The sequence below is a fragment of the Citrus sinensis genome, chromosome 5 (genome assembly GCF_022201045.2).
Source record: "Citrus sinensis cultivar Valencia sweet orange chromosome 5, DVS_A1.0, whole genome shotgun sequence".
Taxonomy (NCBI): domain Eukaryota; kingdom Viridiplantae; phylum Streptophyta; class Magnoliopsida; order Sapindales; family Rutaceae; genus Citrus; species Citrus sinensis.
The window spans coordinates 32,112,403-32,133,373 of record NC_068560.1 but is presented as its reverse complement, the minus strand read 5'-3'; the positions used below and the strand labels follow the sequence as shown (position 1 = coordinate 32,133,373).

At 33.6% G+C, this 20,971-nt stretch overlaps 2 protein-coding genes across 2 annotated transcripts; one reads left to right on the top strand and one right to left on the bottom strand.

Annotated features, from left to right (window-relative positions):
- Nucleotides 1–611: 611 nt before the first annotated feature.
- Nucleotides 612–4,226, bottom strand: LOC102612550 (TPR repeat-containing thioredoxin TTL1). Its single transcript, XM_006472561.4, has 7 exons — nucleotides 2,765–4,226; nucleotides 2,484–2,679; nucleotides 2,195–2,367; nucleotides 1,568–1,901; nucleotides 1,281–1,485; nucleotides 1,104–1,204; nucleotides 612–990 (listed from the first exon to the last, which is right to left on the bottom strand). Exons 1-7 carry the CDS (start codon nucleotides 3,778–3,780, stop codon nucleotides 838–840), a joined length of 2,178 nt encoding a protein of 725 aa, XP_006472624.2. The 5' UTR covers nucleotides 3,781–4,226; the 3' UTR covers nucleotides 612–837.
- Nucleotides 4,227–11,298: 7,072 nt separating this feature from the next.
- On the top strand, nucleotides 11,299–13,451 carry LOC102612250 (uncharacterized). Its single transcript, XM_006472560.3, has one exon. The coding sequence runs from the start codon at nucleotides 11,567–11,569 to the stop codon at nucleotides 12,845–12,847; it is 1,281 nt and encodes a 426-aa protein (XP_006472623.2). The 5' UTR covers nucleotides 11,299–11,566; the 3' UTR covers nucleotides 12,848–13,451.
- Nucleotides 13,452–20,971: the final 7,520 nt, after the last annotated feature.

Sequence of the window (20,971 nt, the reverse complement as noted above, 5' to 3'; positions counted from 1 at the left end):
CTGGGACAGCTAACCACCACTTGATTACTTTGTTCGCTGCATACGTGGCGTAATTTATGTTCCAAATCTTTCATTGTTCGTTGAAATTGAAATATGATAGCCACAGGATTAGGAGACTGGGATTTTGTCTTTGTAAATGCAATTGTTCCACCATCTGAACAGTAAAATCCATCAAATTCATCTGCATAGTGGGCTGAAGGCTAAAGAAAAAAATAATAATAAATGATTAAGTTAACATATTGTTTTTAATGTGCCGACAATCATCAAATTGATATGGGCTCTTGAGAGTTGAGACGTGTCCATGAAACTGATCCAATGACGGATAAGATTCTGGGGCTGCAATAGAGTCGGTCCAATTGTTTTTATGATGATCAATTCAAAACAATCAAGTCCTCACAATCTTCTTGTTAAAAAAATAAAAAATAAAAAAATGAAGTCCTCGCAATTTGATGTTATTTATACCTGGAAGGACAATCATCTGCCATTTTTCTTTTTAGCCTAAGACATAAACAATCATTAGCAAACTGTACTGTTCGCTAAACATAGGCACAAACATCGGTTAAGAATCAAGTCAGAGGCAATCAAAGAACCTTGAAAGAGAAGTCATAATCAAGCACCGCAGATCGACTCATCCTTAATAACTCTCTTTACTAATTTAGTTTACTTCATCGTGCAGCATTGATTCCTTCACATATTTCTGCTAAATATGCAATGCCACAATGTAATCTACAGAGGCTATCAACCCACATTATCTTTTTCTCCCGGATTGAGGTGCTCTGCCCCAATGCATTACCTAGCACAAATGTTCTGTTACTATTTTGTGCAATTTTATATCTTTCAACTGCTGTACAATTTGACTGATTTCTCTAACAATTCACATTGGTGTCCTGGAATTTCTTTGACTCTTGATCCATTCTTGTATATCTTGAAGGCTGGAATTGAGCTCACTCCCTCTGATTTTGCTATATATGGGTGGTCTTCGACCTCCACCTATAATCATCAACCCACATTTAGGAGATATCTGAACCTAAAACATATTTTATGACTGAGAAATGAGAACTGGCCATAAGAAATTTTTATTTATATTTGCAGTTAGACCAAACCTTGAGGAAGTTGACTGAGGGGAATCTCTTGCAGACTTGCTCCATTAGCTGCAATACTTGCTTGTGCTCTGCCTTGCTACAGAATAGCACCACAGCCATCCCTGTTTTGAGAAAGCTCGATTTCTCATCAAATTTGTCCAAAAGAAAGAGCAAAATTGTCATGTATAATGTACTCACCAGGTGAGGTTACAAAGTGTCTGAAACGTTCATTGCTAGAGACGAAAACCAAGTTTGAACCGAATTTCATGTCCTTAACATCTTCTCCACGTTGCTTTTTGAGCTGCACTTGAGCCTCAAACAATGCCCTCCCCACTTCCTCATTTCCTGGAATTTCTCTGATCAACATCTCGTAATCTTGAATCGCAGCTTCTAATCTTTCCAGCTAATGACATCAAACAGGAAACTCCATAAGCAATGGTATTTGATTAAAGAAACTTCATATAATAATAGCACCGACAATTCACCTTGGCATTGCAGTCTGCCCTGCGTAACCTGGCCTTACTATAAGAAGGCATCACGATGAGAGCAGCAGTGCAATCTTCAACAGCTTTTTCGTATTGGCCTAGCTTGGATCTACAAGCTGCTCGATTGCATAGTAAGACTGAGTTGTATGCTTCGTGCTCGAGTCCTTCGCTATACGCATAACATGCCTCCTTGTATTTTGATGCCTTAAACAGCAAGTTACCACGTAATCTAGCCGATGCCATTGCTTTAGCCATCTTTACCCCTTTAATCACCTCCTTGTTATTCGGGTCAATTTGAGCTGCATCCTGGGCTGTTTTCACGGCATCTTCAAACCTATTCGCCAGCAATCAATTTTATAATTCTAAAGCAATGACCCTGAAGCTTAACATTTTATCTCCAGTAAATTGAGAAATAATATGCATCATTTGGGAACACAAACGCTGGGACAAAATTGCCTTGCTTTCCAATGTTTCAGATAATGACTTTTCAAATAGGCTCAATTATATGCTGAAAATAACATGTTGATCTTAGTAAAAGTCAAAAATAGAAAATATTGCATAGAAAAAAAATCCCATATCAAGATATTAGAGCTGGCCTACTTTGTGGAATAAAAACAGTTCACTAACCTGCCAGCAGCGATGTAAACTTGCGCTCTCACTATCAAGAGATAAGCACCACCAGCAAGGCCAAACAACTTAGTAAAATATTCAAGGCAGAACTTCGGACTCTTATTGTAACTGTCATGAGCCTCTTGATGTCTTTGGAGCCTTAGTAAAGCCTCAGCTTGCAGAGCATACACCTATATGCAAACAAATTACATAATCTCTACATAGGGAAGTAATCTGAGATAGGTTAACACATGTAAATTTATGAATTTTTTTAATAAAAAGCGGAGTCTAGACGAGCAAGACTAACCTGAGGAGCTGAATCAGCTCCAAATGATATTACATTCTGGGTTTCTTTCAACAAATCATTCCACCTCTGTAACTCCCGAGCTTCGTTACATTTGGTGAGATGTTTATGAAGAGCCTCAGCCTTGGCAATGTCTTTCTGGTTGGCAAGGGAGCTTGACTTCTTGTAGTGAGATACTGCCTTCTCTGCTTCTCCTAGTCTGTGTAATTTCGCATTATGAGTAATTTATAAGTATGATTTGCAATCAATTAGACCATTTTTGCAATAGTAAAGTGTTTAAAAACCTGAAATATAGCATTGCCAAACGGTGATGAGCCCTGTGATAAGAAGGATCAATCCGGATAGCCTCTTTGCATTCAACGAGGGCCTCTATTAGACGGCCTAAACCTATCAGAGCAGCACTTTTATTACTTCTGTAAGTGGCTTTGCTGGAATTAATAGTAATTGCTCTATCATATAAAGCCAAGGCATCTTCAAATCTAGCCTTATTGTATGCCTCGTTTCCCATGGACTTCAACTCCTCAGGGTCCAATTTATTGAGCGAACTTATACATTGAGGAAACTCACCACTAGGCTGCTTCACAATGTTTCCCATACCACCATTTCGACCAAGTCTACTTTCTCCATATCTCTGTTTAGGCACATCCTGAAGGTTCTTGTAAAGATAGTCAAAGGTTTTGCCTGTTGCATTTGGACAATGATTCCCCAAAATGTTCCCGGTTCCAAGCTGCTTCAAGTTTCCCAATTGGCCAGAAGGCATTATATTACTTGAAGTGGCTCGAACAAGACCTTTTCCGTCATTTGTTTGTTGGTAATCACTGGTGATCACTACAGTGCTAAGCTCTAAGGAGTTGCAGGTGGGATATTTACTTAGCTTTCTCTTATCATCCTGAATTTTTGACGCGTTTGTTAGGCCTGAACTGGTGGAGGAGGATGTTGAGCTTCTTGCAGCATCAGAAGACCTTCTATTATGACGTTTCTGCTGAGAAGTTGAAAGCTTGGGAGGCTCAGAGCTAGTCCTCCTTGGGAGTGTCTGGTTTGGTTTTGGCGAAGGTTTAGCCACATTGGCCGTGCCTATAAGCACATTCTCTGCAGAGCTGCTACGCCGTTTTTTGGAATTTTCTGCAGGAGGCTTCTTATGATTATCAGAGATTGGCAACTTCAAATCATTGTTGCTACCTTCTGTGGGTGGTGAAGGTAGTGATTTTTGGGCTGACCAAAAGCTCCGGCGACTGAAAATTCTTCCTATAAAACCACAGCCCAGTCCACGCTCCATTGAACAATTGGCCACTTCTGCCATGACTCTCTGTTAGGCCTTGACTTGAGTCTCGGGTGATTGTTCTTATACGAATGAATTGTTGTAAAACAATTGAATCAAGTTAATAAAAGCATGATACTTGTACTGAAATAATAAATACAATCAAAGAATTGAAGGAATGTGAAAATTGTCAACAAAGAAAACAAATGACCAAGAGAAGGCTTCTGAGAGAAGGATTCAATGCAACAGGCATAGAGTCCCCAGGAAAATATATATATTGAACTCAAAGGCTCCGAGAGACTGGAGTGGCCTTCACGAAACCACCTTTATTGATAAAAAGAGAGGCAGGTCAAGCCCTTGAATTAAAGAAAGAAAATGATAAATATATTACGGGAGTTGAAGCATTCTGAGCATTTACTTTTTCAAAATAATTTCTTCCCACCAAATCCTTAATGCATCAAGGAGTAATGACCGGATGATACAGAGTTCACAAAAGGAGTAGCGCTGCACAGTAATAATTATTATAACTTACAAATTTGAGAGGGAAAAAAATGATTTCTATTTCGATTTATCCAAAGTTTGTACGGTAGTTGCATGAAATTTTCATTCAGAAATAAAAAGTTCATGATAGGTTTATTTTACTGTAAATTAATCATCAATTACGACATACACACGCACGTGAAAAGCCTCTAACTTAAGCTAATAAATATGTAATATATCACTTTTCAAAACGATAATGATTTGAGTTTGAGCTGTCACTAAATCACAAATAAAGCCTGTACTTGTCAATTTCTATGCCCGTTTTATTTTTTCCCTTATTACTTTGCCCCTATTACCGGCTCTCTTTTCTGCATTTAATATTCGTCTCTGTGTCTTTTCTTTATAACCGCATTTTATTTATTTTATTTTTGAAAGCCTATGAAGTCTAAATCGATGGTTTAAACCTGAGCCTATGTGCTCCATTTGTAGGTAATTTGTCTAATAGCTGGCCCTTCTAGACCTTTTTTTTTTTTTTGGATACGTACTTTTATCACTCCTTAAGTTAGGAAAACGGACAATATAATAAATAGATAAATTGGGAGTGCTTATTACAATTTTGTTTTAATAATTGTAAAAATTGAATACCGACGGCAGCCTAACTGGAAAATTATATGAACCAGAATTTGATGGGTACGATTGGTGCTCACTGTGGACAACAACTGTTGGCGCCGGTGATGCCCCTTTTGAGATTCGAAGAACAAAGACTTGTCAAAAACAAAGAGACTCAAGTTAAATCACTGTTTGGCATTAAACGCCAGCTCTATCCGCTTTTTTGGACCAAATTTTTCAGGTTTAGTCTGATCGCCCTTCCATCTTTTTGATTGGTGGGTTGGTAGCAGTTGCTACTCGGTGTCGTTTTATGTGGCAGTAATAACAGGTCCATCGCCGCATCACCTTCATGCAAAAATGGGATTTTCAAAAAATTTAGAAGAATATTTGTCCATGACCGAGCCTACATTTTGTACCCACTATTGATTAGTCGGTGCCGGCTTCTACTCCTTTCTGTTCATAGCAAACTCCAAACACTTCCTTCCCAGATGCCCCCACCCCCAGCTTCGAGCGGCAGCATAACCATCATCATAATCAAGATCAATTATAGCTGCTTGTTCGTTTTCCGGGTTTTAATTAATCGTTAATCCAGTGTTTAGTGAATGAATGTTAATGATACTTATCAGTCGAATGGCTGGGGATGGTGACACTTGTTCAAAACTATGCCATCCACGTGGTTTTCATTTTTTTTTTGTTTTTTTGTTTTGGGCACAGCTGTAATAATCGCAAACGCTCAAAGAATAATAAATCTTAAAAGCTTAGTCAAAGTTTACTGCTTACATGAAAAAGGAGAATCTATGGTGTATAAAATACAATCTTTTAACTATATACATCATGTATTTGTCTTCGACAGGTTTCACATTTGGACAAATTGAAGTAGCACAATTGCTGATAAATCCAATTCCCAAAAGAGATTAGAGTTAATGGTTTTGGACCTCTGTTGATTTGTATAATTCAGTTCACATATCATCTAACCCAATAAAAGTGATGTATACTGAGTTTAGGAGAATTGTATTTGATTTTAGTTACATGTTCATTTGAGATTAGTAAACTAAAATACCCAAAATTAAATATACATAAATAAATAGATCAAAATTGGAAGCTTATCCATATGTAATGATTTCAGCGTGGACCAATCATGGATATGCCTTCCCCAATTTGCAATCTAAAGGAAAGGCACATGTGATCAACATTGGCAATATCAATTCTTATCTGCAACTCGTTTTTAATCACAAGTAGCAATTAATAACAAATCTTCTTAAATACTCAAGTTTGAAGAAGCTTTAATCACTCGAATAAACAAATCCCCCCGCTGTATATTTGGTGCCAACCAACTAGAGCTTTAAACTGGTGGGGTGCGTTACCGCTTTCCACTCAATGGTGCGTGCATGGCCACGCAATACGCTTCTCAAAGTATACACCAAATTCTTTGATACAAAGCTTAGTCTTAGTAATATGTGAGCCTTAATTAAATGAATGGTAGCCAATTATTGTTCGATCACTAGCTATTAGTAGTCGACGAGACATGTAAGTGTAAAGATACAAAATAAAGATATGCATATATGCAAATAATTAATTAAAATTTTAAAAAGATAAATTTTTTTTCTTCTTCGTCAAAATTGGTAAAATTCTTTTCAAAGGAGCTTCATCACTACGTATAGGATTGGAATCTTCAAAAGGTTGAGAGAGACAGTGGCGATATTGAGGCAAGGCTTGGGATTCAAGCCTTTAAAGAGTATAAAATGATACTCGCAATGTGTGTGAAAGTTGGCAAAGTCTTGAAACTAAAGGCTCGATGAGAAGATACATAAAAAAAGTGATACTGATATACGTAGAGAGATTGAAAAGGGTTTTGTATTAAGCAATTTACGTAAAGGAGTAACATGATCGAACATGTGGTCGCGTGATCCGAGGCCCTCGGAAACTTTGGTTATAAGCTAGCGTTGATGAATTATTGAAGGGACTCGTTGGTTTTGCTTCGCATTGGGATCACCCTCAGCAAGACATTCTGGGCGTTATATCACTGGCCTCAATGCAGTTACATTTCACGTAGAGATGTTAATATTATAAAATAAAATATCACGAACAATCCATCATCTTAACCGTAACATACAGAAAGATTCTTGATCGTTCAATAATTGATAATAATTAATGATTATTCATCTTCTCATATATATGCCACATGGTCCAGTTGTTGCCGTACGTGGTCTGCTGATGATACATATTAGATCCATATTCAACTGTACCTACTAAGACCTAAGACGATAACATGATAAACTAATTAATTAATAATACTAATGCATTATGAAAATATCAATTAAAATATTTCAAACTTTTAACTTGTACTAATACTAATGCATTATGCATTATTCAAGATAAATTTTTTGAATAACTTCTGTCATTATTTCGAACTTTAAGAATGTCAATTAAAATATTTCAATTTTTATTTTCTCTCGTGTAGAATGGAGGTGGGGCTGGAGCTGGTATCAGAGTGAACCTACTCAGACCCCTCAATTTATCACTTTAAACCTTCATTATTATTGTTATTTGTATGTCAATTGCTATTTTTTTTTTTTTCCTAAACTAATTTATTGAATTGGGCATCAATTTTTTTACTATTTCTAGGCATTCTTACTCGACAGTCGATACCAGTAGCTTCTACCTCCTGCACGGCTTCAAAATCTTCTGTACCAATTTCTAATTAAAGTGCCCAGTATATTCATTTTCTTCTCTCCCGAGTTCTATGGGGTATTTTACTCGGCACTTGCTTTGTAGAAAGAAAAATGTAAGGATGCAGGGCAATTCTAAAACTCTACTAAAATTTAAGAAGAATTATCTTCGGAATTGGGGTCTCAATGGAGAAACGATGGGGGTTGAATAGTTGTTCTCATTGGTAGGCAATTACGTACACTTTGAAATGGGTGTTCGTGTTAGTAACAACACCCAGATAAAATAAAAAACCCCTCAAGTAGGCCCAATGGGTTTAGAGTTTGGGGATAAAATTGAGATGTATATGCTTCCTTGGTTTACACTTCACTTTAATAAAAAGATAAAACTACTTTAAAAATCGCTACACATTTTGCACATTGATTCCCGAAAGTCGTGGTGAAGAGGAACTTTAGCATCCGCAGAAAACAAAAGACATAATATTTAATTATTTGCGGCTTCGAATCTATTTATTATTTTGGCTTTTGTCTGAAGGGACAAAGCGTGCTTAGCATCTTAAAAAGCCTTGAAGATTAAATAAAATAATTCTATAAATCTTTTGAGCTTACTATCTGCTGCAATCTGTATGCACACAATAAGAACAAAATTTAAGATCATAATCATGCATTATATAATAAATAAAAAAACACTTGGATTTAAAACCGTTGATGCAATACGTGTAGAAGGCCATCTCAATATGCATGCTTCACGAGGCAAGGTGTCCACATCAAAAAGGAAAAGGGAAAATTAAGCCCATTATTCAATTCAATTCAATCTTTGGGGAGATGGTATAAATTTGGAGCAAATACACATCACATGGAATGGAATAGTTTCTTTGAAAAATCGAAACAAATAATTATGGTAACAAAGAGGAGAGAAATAAAGAAAATGTGATGCGAGTGTCCACGACCACGAACAGCTAAGCTAGCCATCAGCTAATTATCTCGAGCCTTATCACATGCCTTTGTATTGTGTTGTACACAAAACAATTAATGATAGATGTGAAAGGATGAAGCCATCGTTTTGGTACAATACAATTAGAACAAAAATTTTTAATATTCCGTGTAGGCATAAAAGACGTGAGAGAATTCAATTCGGATCTTTTTTAGATTAGAGTTTTTGGGATTTGGTCTACATGAGTAGGGCAGCCCCAAATCTACTGGCTTTATTGCCGCTTTTACATATATATAAAGAAAAGCCATTTATAGTTTTGATGGTTGTAGCCAATTTTGTTATATGGTTGAACTGATCTCCTACCCATCCAAAATTTGTACTTATTATAAGTTCTTTATTATTATTATTATTATTATTAAAGGAATCGAAGGAAACAAAAGAACAGAAAAAAAAAATGATACTAGGGCATCAAAGATTATAAAATGATGATATATATTAAGTAAGTAAATTTTTAATATTAATGAACACATAAAATATATTTAAAAGAATAATGGAAGAAAAATTAATAAAATCAACCATCTTGTTCAATCGATGTGCTTAATTTCTGGCGACCAAAGTGGTGAAGGATTCTGTCACACGCTCTGAGATTGCTCAATTATGGCTTGGATTTTGATTCCGAGTTTGACCTGGTCAAAAGCTGAGGATTTCGGTGAGTTGTTGATGCATCATAATTCTTACTTAGAAAATCGTAGAAAATTATTAGTACATTCAACATTGAATTTGAGAACGGACGCCACAGGAATATTATGCCAGGTCTGCAGTGAAATCATAAAATCTCCTCTGTGCACAGTTGTTTCAGAGCAATCATTAGGAATGGAAAAAACGAAAATAAAAGAAATTTTATTCGTAGGATTTTTTTTTAACTAATTAATTTAATGAATATGTGCGGTGTATCTCTAATTAATTCGATGTATGCATATGATTATCGCATTTATTGTCGTGACTTCACATGGATGGATGGCCATCTCTGGTGCGTGCTTAAAAAGTCCTCTGTTAACGCGAGATTTTATAGTAGAACATCTGTGGTGGTGCTTCTTTTGGGTAATTTTTAAAAATCTCTCTTAAGGTTTGGGTTTGTTGTAAGTAAATGACGAGAATTTATTTATTTGTAAAAAATCTCCTACCATCAGTTAATTTTAATATTGATCGTTAGTTGATTGTGCAAAGATAATATTACCCTTAATAACGATTTGTAGACGGAAATAACTAAAAAAAATTAAAATTGTTGGCTATTTTACCCTCTTTAAATTATTGATATTTTCTTAAAGTTCCTAAAAGAAAGATAAAATTAAAAAATTCTCTTTAAATTATTAATATTTTCTTAAAGTTCCTATAAAAAGGATAAAATTAAAAACTTGAAAATGAAATAGTTATAATCTTTACCTATGATATTGTAAATCTTTGGAATTGACAAGGATAAAATTGTCAAAAAATAGGGTTTGTGCTTTTCGCGCCAACAATTTTAATTTTTTTTTAGTTATTTCCGTCTACAAACTGTTGTTAAGGGTAATATTGTCTTTGCACAGTCAACTAACGGTCAATATTAAAGTTAACTGACGGTAGGAGATTTTTTATAAATAAATAAATTTTCGCCATCTACTTGCAACAAGCCCAAATCTCAGGGGAGTTTTATAAAAATTACCCTGGTTATTTTATTACTCTACCTTCTTACAAAAATAAATAAATTCTCACAACTAACAGATTTTTATCGAGTCCTTTTTTCCTAGTTCCTTTACATTTTTTTTTTTTTGCTGTTAAAGCTTTAAATCCCTTCTTTGTTATACATTCTCCAAGGGGTAAGGCAATAAATCCTCCTAACTTATGTAATTATTTGCTTCTTTTATTTTCAATATATAAAGTTCCTCCTCGTTCCATATCCAACTTTCTTAAAATAAATAGATATGATTATATGATAGTGTTACTATTTAATCTTTTATTCTTCAACAATCACGCCCATATATTTGCTTGTTAAACTAAAAGTTAAGAACATTGTAAAGTTACATTTTATGTAACTTTATATTACTTTAGAATGGTATCCAAAAATAAAGTGTAACTTTAGTTATCAACCTCTGTGTCTCTGAGGTCATTAGATACCACTTATGGGTTGTGACATAAAAAGAATTTGATCCAATAATAATTAATATCTTACCATGAAGAAGAAACAAATATGTAACTAATGAGAATTAAACTTCTCCCAACGAGTATATATTTGTTATAAACTAAATAAATTGCAATATTTGACAACTCCTTTATATATAGGGTGAGAGTCCCTTCCTAATAAGGACTGTACAAATAATTAATTGGAAGTAATTAATGTTTGAACCTAAATGTGTGTGTATACATAGTTGATAATTTAGTTCTAGTATTTCTTGATACACATAGCTCTTTTTTTTTAAATAAATAAATTTGATAACTAATTTGAAGTAATTAATGTATGAATATATATGTGTATATATGTGGGTCATGTAATTCCAATATTTCTCAATAGTACGCAAATATTTTTTAAAAAATAAAATTGATATTTTGTTACAATTTCCCATTTTATTTCCGTGTGAAAATGTTATGGTAATTATTGATGAGAGCATATAAAAGATAGTTTCAACAATATTATAATGGCGGACGAAAAGTTGTTTGCATCACTTGACACCCTAGCCCAACTTGTTCCCTTAAACAGTAAACCTTTTCATTTAATCTTTACATTGCTTTTTTCATTTTTTTTCTCTCGAACTTTTGCATTTTTTCATTTTTATCTCCAAACCAAAACTTGTAGAAGATCACATCACTTTCTCCCCTTTCACATTCGTAATCACTCACACAACACAACATAATAGGTAAAAGCTAGCTAAACCTATGCCACCTTTTATATTTCTCTCTCATATTCAGTTTGAGTTTGACCCGTTGCCAGCCACCGGCAGCTACCCCACCACCCTCCATCTTCTCTAGGCCCCAAGATCTTCTCGGTAGAAACATCTCTTTTAAAGCAACATTAAAAAAGCTTAAACAACCTTTCCTCTCCCTTCTTTTCTCTCTTTTTCCTCCTCCAAAACCCTAATTCAGGAACACATAGAATCCCAAAGCTATGGATTCTGGCAATAGTGGGAGTATGCAATCATCAAGCGGTGACGAAGAGTATGATTCAAGGTCTGAATCAGCAGCAGCGCCACCACCACCACCTGCTTTCTTCAACTTTTCAAGCAATAGTATCAATAACTTTGCTGGTTTCCAAAACCAACAACCACCCACTTTCTTCGATATGATCCCCTCGTCAAGTTATCTCCAAGCTCACTCTCAATCTCAATCTCAATCTCAACCTCAACACAACTCAAATCCAAGCTCCTTTCTGAATCTTGACTTGGTTGGTTCTAGAACTACTAGAAGCTGCAGCCTAATCAGATCATCAGAACCCAGCTGCACCGACAGTAGTACTGTTGCTCATCAAGGACTCATTAATCATGGATCATTTTCAACCGCACCATCATCGTCACACATGCAGCAGCAGTCTCGGTTACTGGTCAACGATCAATATCAAACAAATGTTGTCGTCAAGAACCCGAAGAAGAGAACAAGAACTTCAAGAAGAGCGCCAACAACTGTTCTTACCACAGACACATCTAATTTCCGAGCAATGGTGCAAGAATTCACCGGCATCCCCTCACAGCCTTTTTCAGTTGGCTCTTCCTACTCTCGCCGGCTCGATCTTTTTGGCCCCGGCTCGGCCATTAAGTCATCAGGTAATATTCATAATCATCTTGAACCAATGGGGGGGCCTCTTAATTACCATCTCCGTCCTGCTACTCAAAAGTTTCAACCAAACCTCTTTTCATCTCCTTCTTCTTCATCTTCCATGATTGATGCTATTGCTGCTGCTGCTAGTACAAGCCATAACACTACTAGTAACTACCACGTCCTTTCTGAATTAGGCCTCAATAGTAATAATAATAATAATACTAAAGAGCCTCAAAATACGTTGAACAATATTATGCAATCACAAAACTTAAATCACCACCCAGTTGTCTCATTCCAGTCTATTCTACAACACTCTAGTCCTCTTAATAACCCTTCACTTACTTTTGGTGCAAACAATAAGTCTCAAGCAAGTCATTTTGGTGCGCCTTCTTTTGAAGATCATGATCATCATTTGGCTATGAGCCATCATGCCAGCCATGTTGGGCTACCAAATAATCAGGATCAGTTTAGGTCATTCGATGGGAATTTTGCTAATTCATCACAAAGGGCTACAAGTTGTAAGTTGAACTACTCGGCTTCCTCATCAGATTTTCACCACAACAAGAATTTGGAGAATGTTTCTTCAAGGGGTACTGAAGGTACAGTTGATTCATGGATTTGTCCTTCAGATTAATTAATAATTAGGATCTACTTTGCTGCAGTACTCTCATCACATTATCTTTAATTCTTCTTATATTTTGTTAGTTAGAAATAAATATGAAGTCTAGTCAAAATATCTGTCATCTAATTAATTTCTTCACCAATATATATTTGATCAGTTAAAGATGTAGATGTAATCTTTTCTTCTTAATTATTAGATTAAGTACAATTACACAAAAGAAATTAGTTTCAAACCTTTTAGTAGTTTCTTTTATATTTATAGTTGGGAGTTTCATGATCTTTGAATGTTGGATCAACAATTTCTTCCTCGTACCTTGCCTCCTACTGGGATCGAGAAAATATGAAAAGTCGGTGCCGTGTTCATAAATGGTGCTGCGCGTATTCCACGAGTCATATTTGCCCATATGCTCTTGTTTTTTAGCACTTATCAAACCAAAGAATAATATTATGGGTGGTCCAAGTTTTGTTTTTCGTTGCAATAGGACAAGGGGTTTTAGGTGCCGTGTCCAAAAGTGATATGTTTCAATTTTCATCCAATTTCAATTCAGTTTTGTAGTTGCTACTCTTTTATAATCACACTTTTATTATCAAATAACAAATTAAACCTCCAATAATCATTTTTGGTTGTTAACAAGTTAATCTGTTTACTTTAATTGTATTGATGAATGAGATGATGGGGCATTTATCCTCGTGTTGTGTCGCTTAACTCTATGATATAACTTTTGAGGTTGAGAAATGATTAAGGGAGCGATTGGTGGCAAGATTAGGGGAATCCTTACCTGCCGCAATCATAAACTCTAGAAGTTGAAATTAATTATTTGTTTTCTTCATTGTTGATATATATATATATTTCGCTTATTTTTAATTAATGAGATGCCGGTCAACAAGAACCATTTTGCTTAGTTAGTTCCCTTATTTGATACCCTTTTGTAGACTTCGTATCTTCATAATTCAAGATAGCTAGCCAATCATGTTTAAATATGTGCCGAACTCTCTCTCATGCTCCCTCAGCTAGAGACTTGTCTTTCCATCGTTTTAAAAACAATCCCTAGCTGATCATTATCCGTTTCACATAATTTTTACTTCAAGGCCAGCTATATTTTATTGTTCGATATATTATATAATAAGTATAAAGAGTACAGCTTCAATGAAAAAAAAAAAAAAAAGGTACAGAGAATACAGCCACCGCAAACAGACAATCAAAGAACAGTATATCCATATGTTAAACATCAATGCCACACCACAAAACAGACATTTTTATAATTGTTGTCGTTAAAAATACGATTAGCAGGTGATCCACGCATTCCACTTCTTAAATGAGATGATACAGAAAATGATCTATTTGCATGGGTGCCTAATATAATTGCAATATAACGGCTTCCTCGAAGTAGATGATAGATTATGTTTTTCTATTTTCTTTTTTATTAATTATTTTTGTGTCGATGGGCAATCGATCATGAATAGGTAGATAGTTTGGCATTTAGACTATTGGAAATGAATGATAATGTTATGAAATTAAGAAGTATTATCATCTCATATCGTTATTTTATGAGCTTTTAATAATTTTGTGTGCGAATCCTACTCAACAGAATACGGAGATATTTATGGCAGAACGAGTGAGTTTGGTCTTTCATTAAAAAAAAAAAAAAATTGATATGTGTGTCACCTACATTTGTATCCCAACATTTAGAATGTATCTTAACATCTAAGTCTCAATTTAAGTACTAACGGATGTAGCGTTCATTATTCATTTATAGAATGGTTGTTAAATAATTTTACAAATTATATATGAAATCCATCATCTAATAAATAAGTGACAGATAGTATTGAAGTTTAATTTGATATTGAAATATTAGTATTCCTATCCCTCAATATTATTGTTATTTTTATAACTACAATTACCCATGAGTATTTTACAAATTAAAGGTTACGAACGAGAAGGAAGAGATCATTTTTAAAATGAATATAAGAGAAAGATATCTCATTGTCTCTGAGAGTGGGTTTCATGAATAATAATTTGATAAAATAAGAAAAGAAAAGAAAAGAATAAAATATATAATTAGAGGGATGATTAGCCATGGCAATTTGGGAGAAGAGGACAAATTCAGAGGATGTGGTGACATGTGATTCTTTCTCTTTTTGAATCATGGTGGCCTACGCCAGAGAGTAATCTGGTTTCTAGCAATGATGATCTTTTCCTCCCCCTCTATCTATCCAGTATCCATCGACCTCTCACTCACTTGTCTTCATATGCCTCAGCTCGTCAGTCGTCACTCTTCAAGGCGCTGGCCTCAATGTTTCAAGTACTGAAAGAGGCAAAAGACTAGTGCATATTTGATAATGTCATTCTCTCTTTCTTCATTCAATTTAGATTTTAGAGCCAACCCCAAAAGTTAGAAGCCTTTTTATAGAATCAGACGTTAATTTTCTTTCTCATAAGAGCTAGCAGCCTAGCACACAAATTTAAGGGGAGATTGCCAATTTACTCCTTCTTGTAATTAATGTATACCATTTATTTTTTCTTTCAGGAATAAAAAAAAAATTACGTATTAAAAATAATAGATTAAACAAATCACATAAATAAAAATTAAAATAAAAAATTAAGTATTAAAAATAAGAAATATATGTTTTGATGTGAAAAAAAATAATAAAATATTTTTTTATACTTTTTTATTTTATAAACATTTTCTTATAATAAATAAATAAGAAAATTATTATAAAACGATTAAAAATTTATTATAAGAAAACTTGAATGATAAAAAAATTATTATAAAATAAATAATAAAATATTTTTTGTACTTTTTACATTTAATTTTAAAATATTATAAAATATTTATTAGAAGAAAATGTTTACAAAATAAAAAAGTACAAGAAAATTTTTTATTATTAATGTTTTGTTCACGTCAAAACATATAATTCTCTTTTTTAGTACTTATTTTTCTATTCAGTTTCCATTCATGTGATTTATTTAATTTATAATAAATATAAACAAAAGTATATTTGAAAATATGGGTAATATTGTAAACTAATACTGTGAGAGGGGTTATTGGCTATAATAAAAACAGTAAGGAGGTAAATGGTATATATTAATTATAGTAAGCGAGAAATTAGTAATCTCCTTGTAGTAAAGTATACAAATCACTTAGGTTAACAAATTGCGAGTAGAAAGGATGTAATTGGAACATTATTTTATATAACAAACAATGCATGTTACTTGTTTAGCAACTTTATAATCGATCATTTCTTTTCAATTCATGCTGTTGGTGATTGTTATGGCAACTTGGATTTAACTATTAGTTTATAAATGTACTTTCATTATGATTCAATTGTGTGACTTAGTATGCGTAAGCAATGATGAAATTAGGCTAAGTCCTGACGTAATTGGGTCTATTAGGAAGACTGATGATGATCGGAGCCAGAAATTATAACTTATAGACTTAATGCTGCAATATTAGACCACAAGCTTGGGGTCTTGGCGAGAAGATTTCAATTCCGTTGACAATACCTTGGCTTAATTGCACACCACGTTAAAATGTTATTGATTTGACAGAGATTAATGTTAATCACTGTCGTCACACACTAGCGTTTTCTATGCCTATCCATGCCAACAACGGACAAGTCGCCTGCTACATTTAGCAGCACAAAAACATGCTTTTCATTAGAATTAACAGAATTTTATTGGTAGAAATGGATTAATGAACACAATTTGGGTGTCCTAGTTATGCAACTTGATGGGAGCTATTAAGATTTCTTTAAATAAAATTTTATTCTTGAGTATTTACCTAAGATCATCATTCTCTTACAATGATATGAGCTTCTTCTAGAGGAAAATTTATATGATACAATTTCAATGAGGCCACCAATTAAATGTACATGTTATTTATTCTAAATAATTATTTTTTCTTTATCATGATTGGTCAATTTCAAAATTATTATGTATGTGTCAAAGGGAGATTGGATGGGCGCACGAACAACATAATGTGATTGTCCTATGAGAACTTTTTTCTTTTCTTTTTCTTTTGAACAAAATATAAACATATGATTGGTGATTATTAGATAAAAATATAAAATTAAATTAATGTTACTATTTATTGTCAAAAAACACACAAGATATAAAATCTTTAAAAGTTTAAAAGTGCTCAGATTAATGGAGGATTCTCTAACTCATTTATCTATAATTTAAAAGTTGGAGTCTAGTGTTTAAACTAATATAATATCAAAGATCCGCTATCCAAATCGTCACATACTTATTTTGTAATTTGTATCAATTACTTCGGTTTCGATTCCTGTCCATTTTTCTCGTCGAGGTTCAATTAATAATAGTAATAATTATTAATAACAATAATAAAATCCATGCCCATTTTGACCCGTGTGTTTCAATCCTAAGCCATTTTTATGGCGGGCTACAACTAAATTAAGCTTTTGGGTCTACAGTTTAACTGCCGCAAGTATCCATAAGAATGCAAAGTGCCTATAAAAGAACATGTGAACTCACAAACGCAACTAGCACTGGACCTTGCCATATATGCGAACCATTCTGAACTGTTACATGAAGGAGACCACAACATAATCTTTATTAGAATCCAGTTCTGAACATGAATAACTTGGCATCATGCATCCTCGGTCTTTTTCGTCAGTGCAGTTAGGTAGCCCACTAGAGAAAAGTCATCCGTTGGAAAGATCGCCCAAAACCCACAAATATTGCAAATTTAGTTAAAAGTTGGTCAAGTTGAACTACCAAGTTCCTTATAGTCTAATTCCTTTCATTTTTATGGTTTGAAATAGTGGGCTGCCAACTTTTAACTGGTCTTGCTTTCATAATGTAATCCTAGTTATAAACTTCCTGGACTACTGCTCATTCCCTAGTTGATTCCTTTTATGCAGCATAGGATATAAGCTAGCCGCTAGCCTACATCTTTAATTTCCTTTTCACACCGAAGTCTCGGCAAAACTTGTGGCCATTAATGGCGGTTTTGTGTCCAATGTTAAATTAAGTTGGGCTGGAACTTTTTAAAAATTTTCTACCACGATTGCATTTATAATAAAATATGATTAAGATTGAATTATATATAATTTTTTATTAAATAACTATCGATCAACAATATTATGATTCAGTACAAAACTCAATTTATAACTAAATCCAAATTCCATTAATGATCACTATGCCTTTGATTTGTTTTGTGAAAAAAAAGAATAAACTAAAAGATTTTGACGAGAGACTAGCATGGTCAGTGATGCATGCATTTTTATGGAACCCTAATTCTTTGGCAAAAGATAGCTAGCAAGAGACATAACGAAAAGTCATGGGATTCTTGTAAACATGGAAACTTATTTTGTGTCTGTCTCAGCAGCTCTTAATAGTGTTTTCATGAACCCCACGTGTTCCCCACTATAAATCTTCTTTTCGGTTTAACAGCCCATTGAGATTTGTGATGCCATGATGCCTCTCCATCTGAAGAGCTAAAGATTAAACATGCTTTTTAGCCATTGTGTCGATAATAATTGACAAAATAACCAAATAATGATGAATGTGGCACGAAATATTCTACATTGGAAATTGCTGTAGAATCCAATCCAAATGACTGTAAAATGAGTGTTGTGGGGTTCATATTCCTTTTCCTTTTTCTTTTTTGATAGAGGGTTCGTATTCCTTTTTTCTTCAATACTATTATTATTTTTAAAAACAAATTACTAAAGTTTGCAAAAATGCCTTCCTCCTGTAACCCACATAAAAAAGGCTGCGGCGGCCAGAATATATTTTTACCCAGATCTTTCATATGATATAATTTCGTTTTTGATGCAATGTTAATTGCTGCAGACTGATTATTATTAATTTATTTGGCGAGTTATCATGACATCTTATTATTTGATACTTAGCCATTGATTTAACATTGAATGAAATAATATCGAGCAATCATGTAGTGACGGGGGTTGGCAGATTGAGATTTGGGATCCCGTCTCGAACGTTACGGGATTTAGCATAATTTTTTTTAACCCTTCTTTATTATTAGGATTGAAATTTGGGACTCAATTTTAACTCGATTTGCTATATGGGATGAGGTTCGGGACATTTCAAAATCCTAATATAGATCTCGAATATCCCAACTGTGTGTAAAGTGAAATTCAAAATCTCAGATTCTAGAAGCGTATATAAGTTGGTTTGACGAAGCGTAGACATCTGACATTTCCGTCATATGTATACAACAAATCAGTTTGATAGAGCAAAGAGATCTTATTTGCTGATCATATACAATATGATATGTCGTTTATAATAGAATCTGCAGTGCATGATAGCAAACTCACGTCATTTTGGATCTATATTGGGAATATGAAATTTATGAGACTGGGAATGATTATTTATCTTGATTTACCATTCAACACAATTTTTCTCCATTTCATGATCAAGATGGGATCGGGATTGGCTAATCTTGATCTTGATCAAGATGTGATTGCCAACCCTTATACTGACATAAAGGCACAGTAGTTTTGCGTACAATAAAACCTCATTAAATTAATACTTGATAAATTAGTAATTTCGATTAAATAATAATTTTTTTTGGTCCTAACTTGGGGCAACGTGGTAAACAAATAATTCGAAAAATTTATTAGATAATAAATTTTTAAATAAATTTTATTTTTTTATTGGAACCATCATGAAACATCCCCTAGTAATATCGAGCAGCTCGTCATCTAATTTTCGATTACCTAATATTATTGTCTTCCTGAAAATTTAATTAAGCCTAGAAGTCTCATAACGAGAAAATCAATTTCGTAGCAAAAGTAAAACTAACCTTAAGGAATTTCCTGGACATTCAACAAATAAACTAACACAGGAATTTATTTTATTTAATACAAAAATTTTAAGTAATAAACCAACACAAAAGTTCATCTCTACCGATACACTTCAATTATACAAATCACCAGACACAAAAGTTTTCAAACAATACACAAGAAACAAAACTAGAGCTTTCACATCAGACTTCGATCTAGGGTCCAGATTTTACCTGCTTTCCTCTGAAAAATAAAATTGACAAAAGGGTGAGCTGTCACACTCAGTAAGTAAAAACATGCCTAACAAATAGAACGGTATCTTTACTCAATATTTTCATACATTCAGTTTAACCTTAAGTTTAGAATAAACAGATGAATCTTCATATAGAAGCTTGCTGAGCATATTTTGCTTAAAATAAATTCAAACCGAATAGTTCAAACTAAATTCAAATTCATAAAACATTTATCATATCAAAACACATTAAAAAAAATATAACATGTCAAAACAAATCCGAACATATATTGTATCATGACTTTTCATATAGGAGGCTCGTGTCAAATAATATCGCATGCACCCACAGTGACCCCACATAAATCAAATCATATAATTTGAACAATAAAATATAATTTCATTAGTGAAAGTCACTCGTTTCTCCCGTTGACCTCGCTAGAACAGAATATATCGTATCAGAATATAACTATCGACATTGAGCCAAAACATTTAAACTATATTCACAAAATACAAACTTGAATCTCATATAGTGACCCGTATGTGGCATTTCATGGCACATTGGCCTTCGAGAGGTGGCCTTTGTACAACTCACACTCTTAAATTACAAGCTTTTAATTCAAACTTGTCTAAACTTGAGCAAAGATTATTTAAATATATTTAGTTACACAAAAAAATATACATAACTTAGTTAAAGAAATCATAATTTGAAAAACTTTTGGAAAAAAAAAAAAAAGAGTTCACTATGGATTGGTCTACTTACTTGAATCCAAATTAATCCTTAACCTTTCACTTACTAATCCGAAACATCACCAACACATCCTAAAATTGAAACATATGTTGATTTATTATTAAATCCATAAAGAATAAATCATAACTTTAACTGAAATCTTTATCACAAATGAATTACCAAAATTCTGCACAATAGTCCACAACCAAAATATAATCCACATGCTTAAAGACCTTAAACAATTCTAGTGTTTTCCAGAACATTGTCTCCAGATGTGAACTAATTAATCCTTAAGCTTCAGAATTTGTTACTTAATAGATCAAAAGATCTAATTCTTGGAATGTAGTGAACTCAATCTCCAATTCTCAATCTGCCAATATCTGAGCCAAATTTCATAAAATGTTTGA

What these genes read in the sequence shown, in the direction of transcription:
- LOC102612250 (XM_006472560.3), top strand. Translation starts at nt 11,567, where the DNA reads ATGGATTCTGGCAATAGTGGGAGTATGCAATCATCAAGCGGTGACGAA.
- LOC102612550 (XM_006472561.4), bottom strand. Translation starts at nt 3,780, where the DNA reads ATGGCAGAAGTGGCCAATTGTTCAATGGAGCGTGGACTGGGCTGTGGT. An exon ending in ACACTTTGTAACCTCACCTG is followed by an intron (nt 1,205 to 1,280) that starts GTGAGTACATTA and finishes TTCTCAAAACAG; the next exon opens with GGATGGCTGTGGTGCTATTC. An exon ending in CCTCAGTCAACTTCCTCAAG is followed by an intron (nt 991 to 1,103) that starts GTTTGGTCTAAC and finishes TGATGATTATAG; the next exon opens with GTGGAGGTCGAAGACCACCC.